We start from the raw sequence: 12,395 nt of genomic DNA, 5'->3' as shown, positions 1-12,395 counted from the left end.
GGAAATCAGGTATAATTGTTCCTTTATACAAAGGAAAAGGGGAGAGAGAAGTATGTGGTAACCAAAGGAGTATTTGCCTTCTTAGTGTGACTGGTAAAATATATGGTAGAATACTCATTGATAGGGTTAGGCATATGACAGAGGAGCTAGTTGCAGAGGAACAAGGGGGATTTAGGAAGGGAAAAGGGTGTGTAGATCAGATATTTGTTCTAAGATGTTTAGTGGAGAAGTATCTAGAGAAGGGAAGGAAAGTGTATGCTGCCTTCATGGACTTGGTGAAAGCTTATGACAGAACAGATAGGCAAGGTATGTGGAAAGTATTAAGAATATATGGAGTGGAGGGGAAACTGTTGAGTGCTGTGAAGAGTATGTACGAGGGAGCTAGGGCTGCGGTGCGAGTGGATGGTGAGCTGAGTGAGTTCTTTTATCTCAATGTGGGACTGAAACAGGGTTGTGTGATGTCTCCATGGCTGTTTAATATATACATGGATGGGGTTGTAAAGGAGGTGCAGGGTAGGGCAGTGGATGTGGGGGTGGCTCTAATGAATAAGGGTGAGATTTGGAAGCTTCCGGTGTTGCTGTTTGCTGATGATACAGTACTGTTGAGTGAAGATGAATGGGAGTTGCAAGGTTTGGTGAATGAATTTGGGACAGCGTGTAGGAGGAGGAATCTGAAAGTTAATGTAAACAAAAGTAAAGTTATGGTGTTTGAGAGGAATGAAGTCACAGAGTGTGCAGTGAGGTTGGATGGTGAGGATATGGAGAATGTGAGTGCATTCAAGTACTGTACTTGGGTAGTGTGATGACTAAGGATGGAACTTTGGGGGATGAAGTGCGTGAAAGGGTACAGCAGTGAAGGAAGGTTGTTGGTACACTGAAAGCAGTGATGAGAAATAAGGAGGTGAGTATGGAAGTTAAGAAGTCACTGCATGATAGTATTGTGATCCCTACCCAGACGTATGGAAGCGAGGCATGGACCTTGGAAGAGGGGAACAAGTCAAGAGTGAGAGCAGTGGAAATGAGTTACTTGAGAGGAACATGTCGAGTGACGTGGAGGGACAGGTTGACGAATGAAGAAGTGAAGGAACGCTGTGGAGTGGATGTGGGTGTGGTTGAGAAGATTAGGAGAAATACACTGAGGTGGTTTGGACATGTGAAAAGAATGGAGTATGAAAGATGGACTAAGAGGGTGTATGTAGGTGAGGTGGAGGGAGGGAGAGGGAGAGGTAGACCGAGGATGAGGTGGACGGATGGAGTTGAGGGAGGGGGGGGTGAGTTGGGGGGAGGGTAGTCAAATGGTGGGTGACAGAACGACTTGGAGCCGTTTTGTCTGCGGCCACCCTTTGCGGGATTAGGATGTCAGGCTATAGATAGATAGATAGTCTTATTACATTCAAGGTTCTTAAGTTTGGTGAACCGAATTATCTTGCTGAATTGTTAAAACTTCCATCGGCACGCCCGGGTGTGATGTTACGCACTGAAGATGATTCCTTGCGTCTTGATGAGCCAGGAGCCATTCAACAGTCATCTTTCTCTGATCGTTCTTTTGCGAACAGAACCCCTAGATTATATAACAGATTGCCATTGTCCATAAGACAACTCTCTACTGTTGAATCCTTTAAAAGACAGCTGAAAGCCTTTCTTTTTTCAAAATGCTATGACCTGGAGAGAGGTACTATGACAGATGATTATAGGCTTTAATTATTGCCACTTTCATGTATATATGACGTAGCTTGTATTATATACAAGAAATGTCACAATTCTTGTAACTGTAAAAATAATGTATGGGTGTTGAACGCTAGTGAATTCCCAAAGGAAAAACTGGCGCTTCTGAGAAACAAAAGGCCAGATTATTATTATTATTATTATTATACTCACTTGATGCAGTGCTACCTACTTCTTCCTTAGCCTTTATCATTCTTTTTCTGTGCCTGCCCTCCTCTCTTCCTATTTCTCCCATCTTTCCTGTCACTACTTATTGCTTTTCTTTCCATTACAGGTGGCTTTACATTGAGTGACAAGCCAAATGGTTTCCTGTAAGCCAAGAAACCATTTACAACACTGGGTGGTAACCATATAACCAAACCACACGTGCTCCCTACGTGTCAAGTGGGTTGGTGGAGGGATAGTGCCCCTCCCTGTGAAACAAATAACTCAGAGTCAAATGTCCACCCCGTAAGGGATTATGGCATCTGGCGATAGATAGATTATTATTATTATTAAACCATCAAGAAGAACACAATATCATAACAGAATGGCAGTTCGGTTTTAGACAGGGAAAATCATGTGTTACTAATCTATTAAGCTACTATGATAGAGCTGCAGAAATATTACAGAGAAAGATGGGTGGACAGTATCTATCTAGATTTCAAGAATGCATTTGACAGAGTACTGCACCAAAGAATTTTATGGAAACTGTACCATAAGGAAGGAATCCAAGGCAACCTGTACAGTTCGATGCAAGATTTTCTCAGAAAAAGGGAATTGAGAACAGTACTAAGGGGTAATTATTCATCATTCATCATGGACGGCAGTGACTAGCAGAATTCCACAGGGCTCAGTGCTGGCACCAATTATGTTTTCAGTATATATAAATAACATGGACAGTGACACTGACAATGGAAGCTATCTAAATATGTTTGCTGATGATGCAAAAATACAAAGGAGAACTACTAACACAGACTCGTGCAGAGAGCTACAAGAAGAATTAAAGAAACTTCATGAATGGTGCAATAATTGGCAAATGGAATTCAATGTGGACAAGTGTCATGTAATTAAGTTTGGTAAAAGTGGAAAAAGACCAGATTGGGATTATAAGTTAGGAAGCTCAACCCTATACATATCAGAAAGAGAGAAGGACCTAGGAGTGATTATCAATAATACATTAGCTCTGGTTGACCACATCAATGCGAGGATACGGAACGTGTATACAATGCTTGCTAATATGAGAATAGCATTCACATACATAAATGAAGACATGCTGAGAAAGATAATAACATCATTCATCAGACCAACCCTGGAGTATGCATCAGTAGTCTGGAATCTTCATCTCAAAAAACACATAGATAAGATTGAAAAGTACAAAGGGTTGCTGTAAGATGGGTCCCAAGTTTAAGGGATCTAAGCTACAAAGAAACACTAAAGAAACACTAGAAGCTGAATCTACTGACAATACAGGAGAGAAGGAAAAGAGGAGACACGATTATGCTATATAAATGCTTCCTGGGGAAAGTGAAAATAGACACTACTTAGTATATAACCTACTGGGAAGCATCAGCATGAGGACACTGCAAAAAACTGCATAAAAAGAGAGGTGATAAAGGCATTAGGAAATTCAGTTTCCCAAATAGGGCAACTGATCAGTGGAATGCACTACCAAATGAAATAGTGTGTGCCAAAACAATTCATAAATTTAAGGATATGTATGATAAAAATGGGTTAATACACAGAACATGACAAGCTTGACTCATTCCTGTAAAAATACAAGTAGGTAAGAAACACACACACACACACACACACACACAATTTTACTGTTATGGTAAAACCTCCGTCAATAGTAGACACCTTTGTATGTTACTTATATCTCTGATAACAGAATACACAACTTACATACGAAAGAATACAGTACAGCATTAATATGACATATCTAGTAATCAAACTTGATAGAAGAGGTGCCACAGAGCCTCCTAAGCAGACAAGAAAACAGTCCCACGACCAAGGACCCACCAGCAATGAAGAGTGCTAGACCAGCTTCCTCCACCAGAAGAATCTGATGAATTTCCAGCAGGCCCTCAATCCGTGCACGGGGCTTCCATTTTTCGCTCGGCTCAACTTCGAATGAGTACAGGCCTTCCGTCGCTCCAACTAGAGCTGTCTGTAATTATTTCAAACGTTTGAAGACTGTTTTATCTTCTCTAACTATCACCAGACATAACACTTCTTCCCATCACATCAAGCCTCTTTATCACCACTGATCACCCTTCCTTTCTACCACTCAAAGCCTCTCTGTCACAGCAATTACCCTCGCTTCCCACTCCAACCTACCCAATTTCATGCACTCTTTTACATCATCAATTCTATGGTAAACAATGCATAATGCATACTCAAAGGAGATACATGTAAGCAACAGTCTTGGGACGAACAACGAACAACTGTACTTCCAGTGGGTATGATAAAGGTATGAGCAAAGAGATTGAGATGGATGGCCTAAAATAAAGATTGATTACTCACAGTATGCGAGATGTAGGCAAAAAGATTGGGATGGAGGACCTAAAACAGAGTATGGTACTCACAGTTGGCGTGATGTGGACAACAGTGTTGGGGTGAAGGTTAGTATCCACGCTGAGGACACAAGAGGTCTGGACATGATCATCTGGGCTGCCACCATCATCATTACCATGAGGCATCTGTTGGGAAAGAGTCACAACAGCACATATAAACTAATTCTTCACTTAATGTTTACACTGTTAGCACACTCACCTGTATATGCCATATTCAGCCTTACAAAGGGTTCATCAAGGCTGTTTCTAACGATTTGTCAGGCAGGTCTCAGGTGTCCCTTAGCAGAATAAAACAGTCTCTGACAGTAACCATAATAATAATAATAACTCTTACCGCATCTAACGCGATAAAGAGAGAGAGAGGGAGAGAGAGAAAGAGAGAGAGACAGAGAAAGAGAGAGTGTAGGAGAGAGAGAGAGGCACAAGGATGCTGACACGGTGTTTATATGTATGTATGGTCGCATAAGCATAACATCCATTTGCCTAGCGATAATGAACACCAAGCCTTAGAATAGACGCTATGGGCGAGTGTGAGGGCAGTGCGTGGGAAGTCAGGGATGAGTGAGGGACAAGGTGACGTCAGTCCTTGGATTTACTAGACGGAGACTCAAAAGGGTGGAGTTCAAGCGATGTGTGACTCCACGTCCATCCCGTGAAAGTGTTACTGCTGTGAGAATATTACGCCCGTGAGGGACTAGTATTGTGTACTTCACACCCCTACCCACACACTGATACTGCAAGACGAAAATTGGACCCGCCACAAGTGAGCTGCCCTTGCTTACTTTAAGAATGCTTATTGATCTGCACGTGGTTGATGTCACGACATAATCCAATTACAGTAGAAATGTAGGAAAGTAAGGATGAGAATTAAAGCGATATGTGTATACGGAGTAAACTTTGGTAGGTTGTAATTATGTGTATGACCAAGTGTTATAACAATGACGAGTGATGCCATTATATCATACTGAGGAAGTAAAATTGCAATTCCAGATATGACCGAATAAATAGTCGAGTTCAGCTGGGTGGGTTTCATTACCCCGTTTCCCTCTCCAAGAGTGCAGGCAGTTACAATAACAATAATAATAGTACAGTAGTAGTAGTAGTTGTTAAAACCCGACATCCATTTGAACAAGAACCCAGTGGACTGCAGTCTGAAGTTGCTCTCCTCCTGCAGCCCACCATTCCCCTTTTAGGGGACGGAATATCATTTGAGGTTAAAATTGTGTTGCTTATCTACTTTCGACTACAGCACACCCCCAGTGGTGTTGCATTACAGAAAAAGGTCCAGATAACAGTTTATCGGATACTAGGACAATTATAACGAGTTCAATGGGGGTTATGTTTGAGGCCGAAGGGTACTCACTCAAAACTGATTAAAAAATAATAATAATAATAATAATAATAAAAAATCAATCCTATCCCCTGGACTAGTTCCCAGACCTCTAATGTTTCAACTGATTACTTGCATTCACTGCATCACCTATGGGTATGACAAAAAGTAATAAGAGAGGTAGTACAGAAGTAGGAGAGTTCACTCAAGTCTCCCTTCCACACTTGATCTTCATGTGAAGTACTGTTTATCATGGCTCATCCATTTGGACTGGCCCATATATGGGGTCCCTGGCCTTTCCCCAACCTGTCCCGCCCCACGTCCATGCTGGATGCTCACACAGGGCTCCTGGTCCTCCTTTATGGCAGCCCATGGTGATGCCTGGGCTTTGTCTGGAAGGCCCTTAGATGACTGTGTGGTGGCCTTTACTTCCTCTGTGGTTATAGCCGGTGAGACGATCTTCTGCAGGTCCTTGGCACATCCCCAAGGCATTGCTACAGTTCCTTGGAGGTCGGGGGACTGCACCAGGGTCATCTAGGCTAGGCAGTCTTCCTGGAATACCTGGCAGAGGTGTCCCTGTCCTAGTTACTGGGACCTCATCACCATAAGGGATATGGAATGCAAGTGAACTCTTAATAATGCATGATGTGCTGAGTAGTCTGCCTTCTGTTCGACTCTCTTACTTCCAGCTCACCATCCTGGACTTGGTCCTTTATTCAGGCAATGAAGGGTTGCCCTACCAACCCCTCATATCTCCCTGGTGAAGGAGAGTAACCTTCTGGCAGGCTTCCAGGACAAGGCTGCCATTTGGGCCATCTTCTTTGGGTCCCAGTTTGGTACCCCTTCTCCACTTTCAGGTTTCCGGTGGTTACTTGGAGTTACTCAAACTGGTATTCCCCCCCCCCCCATCCCACCCAATCCCCAGATGATTTACAGCTATATTTTCGAAAATACTGTAATTCTTTCCCTAAACTCTCCCTTCCCTTTGGTATGCTTAAAGATTTCCTTGGAATGAAAGGAACATTTTTCCGAGTGTTAGCCTTGTTAAGCTAAAAAGATCCAGCATGCCGATATTTGGTACGGTGGAGCATTAGATCCACAAACTACTGCTTCAAAGCACACATCTCTTATACTGGATAATGAAAGCACAACACATTTGAGATGTGGGACGTCGCCATCACATCCATACTGTTGGTTTGTATTCAGCCATAAATGCCATCCATACTGTTGGATTGTATTCAGCCATAAATGCCATTCTAGCCAACATCACAGTGGTGTTCGCTCCTAAAGACATAATATTTTGGTGGGGGCGTCCACCATCCACTCACTCGATATAGTACTGCTCTGGGGTGAGTGCCCATTCCTCTCTTCCTTCCTTCTTTCCTTCCTTTCTCTTTTGTCTTTCTTTCCTTCATTCTTTCCTCTTCCTTCTGTTTACAGGTGACTGGTTTCCTGTACACTAGGAAACCATTTACTATGCTGGGTGGTAACCATATAGCCAGATTATGATGCCTAGTGGTCTGATGGGTAATTATGGCGCTCCAGCCAGATTGAGCCTGTCCAGGTTAATATCTAAAGGGTGGTTGGGGTTTATTGCCCATATAATGCCACTCAGGGATGAGTGAGGCTGGTCACTCTCATCTTAAATGTCACGACCATCTTGCCTAGACCTGGGTTCCTAGGCTCCTCATGGGGCAACACTGGGTTAGATGATGATGATGATGATGAATTATACTGGAGAAATGTCATCATCTTCAATTTTGTTATTCATAATTATAAGAATCACCTGTTTTATCATCCGTCTTACATACTAACAAGGCAGCACTCATTTCTTTTTTTCCAGCTGGAAGACATAAGCCGAACCTCTTGTGTAACCTTGATGGCAGTTTCTCCTTTCTGGGCAAATTACCAAGCAAAACGTTTCTTGGAAAAAAATCCTCATGTGGCCATGGACTTAATGAAGATTTGTCAGTATCAGATCATATATGACCAGATGAATCTCGCGTCATCTGCTCTGTTTATGCCTGGCTAAACAACTCAGCCAACATGGGTAACACTTTTAAAGAGATACACATACAGCGTAAACATTAGTTTGGTAATGTATATTGCATTATTAAAATTATATAATGACTTCCTTCAACAATCATAATATACACCCATACCCCGTTATCCGGCACATCAATTACCAGCACTTCACTAGACTCAACACAAGAAATAAGGGAACAGTCTCACAATCCAAACAATCTCAATGTCCGTTCCCTAACCTCTTCCTACGTTTGAAATGAAGCTCTCCCTGTCCTCCCATTCTCCCTCCATCCCCTCTCTTCTCCCCCCCATCCATCCTCTTCCCCCCCCATCCCTCCTCCATCTCTCACCAAACTCAACACTACCAGGCATGTCTCCCTCCATCCCCTTGCCCTCTCCCATCCCTGGTTGTATCCCTCTCCATCCCCCTACTTTCCCCCATTTCTGCTTGTTTCACATGTGAGTGTGTGTGTGTGTGTGTGTGTGTGTGTGTGTGTGTGTGTTCTTACCTAAATATCTTTAGAAGAATGAGTCAAGCTCGTACTGTCCCGTGCATTAAACCATTTTTACCACACACATACATGTGTATGTGTTCTTCTATCTATCTATCTATTGCCAGACGCCTCAATCCCGTTTGGGGTGGCCACAAACAAATCGCCACCAAGTCACCCTGTCCCCCGCCATTTCACTGCCCGGCTCCCAACTCACACCCCCCTCTCTCATATACCTCTCCACCCCATCCCTCCATCTCATCCTCGGCCTCTCCCTTCCCTCTTCCCCCCTCCACCTCACTCACATACACTCTCTTCGTCAGTCTCCCACCCTCCATCCTCTCCACATGGCCAAACCACCTCAGTGTATTCCTCCTAACACTTCCTATCACATCCACATCCGCACCACAATGCTCCTTTATATCCTCATTTGTCAGCCTGTCTCTCCATGTGACTCCACAGGCTCCTCTTAAATAACTCATTTCCACTGCTCTCACTCTTGCCTTGAGTCCTTCCAACAACATCCAAGCTTCACTTCCATACGTTAGAGCTGGTATCACAATACTGTCATGTAGTAACCTTTTCAATTCCATGCTCACTTCCCTGCTTCTTACCACTGCTTTCAAGGAACCAGCAACCTTTCTTCCCTGCTGCACCCTTTCAAGCACTTCACCCTCCAAACCTCCATCCTTACTCATCACACTACCCAAGTACTTAAACGTACTCACATTTTCCAATTCCTCACCATCCAACCTCACTGTACATTCACTGACTTCACCTCTCTCAAAGACCATCACTTTACTCTTCCCTACATTCACCTTTAGATTCAATTTCTTACACACTCTCTCAAACTCATCCACCAAGCCTTGCAACTCTCCTTCGTCTTCACTCAACAACACAGTATCATCTGCAAACAACAGTACAGGGAGTTTCCAAACACTATCCTCTCTCACCAGGGCTGCTCCAACATCCACTACTCTATCTTGTATCTCTTTTATTACCCCATCCATGTACAGATTGAACAACCATGGAGACATGACACATCCCTGTTTCAACCAAACCTTCAAAGAGAAAAATTCACTCAGTTCACCATCCACATGCACTGCAGCCTTAGCACCATCATACATACTCTTCACAGCATTCAACAACTTCCCATCTACTCCATATATTCTTAATACTTTCCACAATCCTTGTCTATCCACCCTGTCATATGCTTTCTCCAAATCCATGAAAGCTGCATACAACTTATTTCCCTTCTCTAGAAACTTTTCCACTGAAGATCTAAGAATGAATATCTGATCTACACAACCTCTTCCCTTCCTAAAGCTTCCCTGTTCTTCTCCAACTAATTCCTCTGTTCTTTCTCTAACTCAATAAGTATCCTACCATACACGTTTCCTATTATACTAAGAAGACAAATGCCCCTATGATTACCACACACTTCTTTTTCCCCTTTTCCTTTGTGCAAGGGAATAATTATACCTGACTTCCAATCCTCCAGGACTCTACCTTCCTCCCAGGCACAATCTGTATGTTTTCCACATCCATTCTACTACTATCTCTCCCCCATGCTTCAGCATTTCACCACACACTCCATCAATTCCTGGGGCTTTCCTCAATTTAACTTTCTTCATTGCTTCCACAACTTCTATCCTACTGATTTCTTCCTGTCTTCTCACCTCCCTCCTGCTCCTAGCCATTCCCCAGTCACTTATACTCGCATTACTTCCATCCTCTATGTTCAACAATTCCTTGAAGTGTTCTCTCCATTTGCTCACTTTTTCTCCCTTCTCCACTAGTAATCTACCATTGTTATCTTTCACTCCCCTGCTAACTTCACTTCCACCCTGTCTTACTCTTTTCACCTCTTTCCAGAACATTTTCTTACAGTCCCTCCACTTTACACTCAAGTTCCTTCCAAATTCCTCATCCGCTCTCTTCTTACTCTCTCTTACTAATCTTTTCACCTCTCTCTTTCTTTCTACATATAACTCTCCCTTCCACCTCTCAACTTCTTCCAAGCCCCTATTTCTCATCCATTCATTGTATGCTTTCTTCTTTTGTGCCACAGCCTGTCTCACCTGTTCATTCCACCATGCTGTTCCTTGCACACCCCTCCATCTTCTCTTCATCCCACACACCACATCACATGCTGCACATATTTCTTCTGTGAATATCCTGCACACACCTTCCACGTCCCCCATCTGCTCCAATTCGTATTTGCCCAATCGTTCCTCCACTTCTCCCTTATACTCTGCTTTTTTCTTACCCTCTTGTAATCCTTCCACTCTCCTTACAAATACTCCTTCCCGTACTTCCCTTCTTCTATTTCTCCATCTTAATTGGATCTTGATTCTGACCACCACCAAGTAGTGGTCAGAAAGTCCACTCCCCCAACCTCTATAAGCTCTTGTATCCATTACACATTTTTGCATCCTTTCATCCACACACACATAATCAATCATTGCCTTCCTTTCATTCAGTTCACCACCCACCGTTCTCATCACTCGCCATGTATACCTGTGGATCATTTTGTGCCTGAAGAGGGTATTGGCTATCACTAACCCCCTCCCAGCACAAATGTCCACTAACGCACTGCCATTCTCATCTATCTCAGCAGGCACACCCCACTCACCAACTATTCCTTCCACCTTGACATTCCCTACTTTACCATTCATATCACCGATCAAAAACACTCTCTCATTCCTTCCAAACTTTTCCATGCACACTTCCACATTTTTCCAGAACTCTTCCCTCACTCTGCTTGCACGATCTTGCGTTGGGGCATACACACACACAATCGCCCACATTTGTATTCCAACTTTCAATCTTACCCACACAATCCTTGACCCAACTGATTCATACTCTCTTATGCTCTTCTTCCATCTTTTACTCACACCTACACATACTTCTTCTTTTGCCCACTCATTCTCATCTACTCCTGCACATATACCCCATCCATACTCCCATTCTCTCACACTCTCACCTCTCCATTTAGTTTCAGTTATTCCGCATACATCAACTTTCGCACCTTGAAGCACCTGGACAATCTCTCTCTCTTTCACCTCATCATTCACTCCCCTTACATTCCATGTTCCGATAACCATGTCCTTTGTCCGGTCCTTGGTGTGTTCTTACCTTACCTAATTGTTCTTATCTAATTGTATCTTTTCAGGAATGAGTCAAGCTTGTACTGTCTCATGTCTTAAACCATTTTCATCATACATCTCCTTAAATTTATTAATTGTTTTGGCACACAATATTTCATTCAGTAGTGCATTCCACTGATTAATTGCCTTATTTGGGAAACCAAAATTCCTTATGTCTTTATTGCCTCACTTTTTATGCAGTTTTTTGCAGTGTCCTCTTGCTGATGCTTCCCATAGGTTATATATTCATTTATGTCTATTTTCTCCTTCCCTGATATGCATTTATATAGCATAATCATGTCTCCTCTTTTTCTTCTCTCCTCTACTGTTGCCAGATTCAGTTTTTCTAGTCTTTCTTCATAGCTTAGATCCCTTAAGCCTGGTATCCATCTTGTAGTGGTCCTTTGAACTTTTTCAATCTTATCTATGTGTTTCTTGAGATGAGGATTCCAGACTACTGATGTATATTCCAGGGTTGGTCTGATGAAAGATATTATTACCTCTCTAAGCATGTCTTCATTTCTGTATGTGAATGCTGTTCTCATATTTGCAAGTGGGGTGTACATATTCCATACCTTCTCACTTATGTGGTCAGCCGGAGATAGTTTGTTACTGATAATCACACCAATGTCCTTCTCTCTTTCTGATATGCCCAGAGTCGAACACACACACACACACACACACAAAATCTAATCTGGTCTTTTCCCACTTTTACCAAACTTGATTACATGACACTTGTCCACACTGAATTCCATTTGTCATGTATTACTCCATTCATGAAGTTTATTTAATTTTTCTTGTAGCTCTTTACAAAAGTCTGTGTTAGTAAGTCTCCATTGTATTTTTGTATCATCAGCAAACATATTTAAATAGCTTTCATTCCCAATATTACTATCTATGCCATTTAAATACACTAAAAACACAATTGGTGCCAACACTGAGCCCTGTGGAACTCCGCCAGTCACTTTCCTCCATGATGAGCAATTTCCCCTTAATACTGTTTTCATTTCCCTTTTTCTGAGAAAATCTTGCATCCAACAGTACAGTATGCCTCGGATTCCTCCTTGATGGTACAGTTTCCATAAAAGTCTTTTTGGTGTGGTACTCTCTCAAATGCTTT

General features: G+C 42.6%; 1 protein-coding gene across 1 annotated transcript in view; it reads right to left on the bottom strand.

The window, feature by feature from the left end:
- sti (citron rho-interacting kinase sticky) overlaps positions 1–12,395 on the bottom strand; it is a 421,549-nt gene that overhangs the window by 93,211 nt on the left and 315,943 nt on the right. Inside the window, exons 29-31 of the mRNA XM_080286239.1 lie at positions 5,917–6,129; positions 4,293–4,406; positions 3,727–3,874 (exon numbers count right to left, since the gene is read on the bottom strand). Coding sequence (XP_080142365.1) covers positions 3,727–3,874; positions 4,293–4,406; positions 5,917–6,129 — 475 coding nt within the window. The remainder of the gene's footprint in view (positions 1–3,726; positions 3,875–4,292; positions 4,407–5,916; positions 6,130–12,395) is intronic.

This window comes from Coenobita brevimanus, chromosome 110, assembly GCF_032717465.1.
Source record: "Coenobita brevimanus isolate Jiangsu-jjx chromosome 110, ASM3271746v2, whole genome shotgun sequence".
Lineage (NCBI taxonomy): Eukaryota > Metazoa > Arthropoda > Malacostraca > Decapoda > Coenobitidae > Coenobita > Coenobita brevimanus.
Note: the sequence above shows the minus strand (reverse complement) of the source record. Positions and strands in the feature narration are given on the sequence as shown.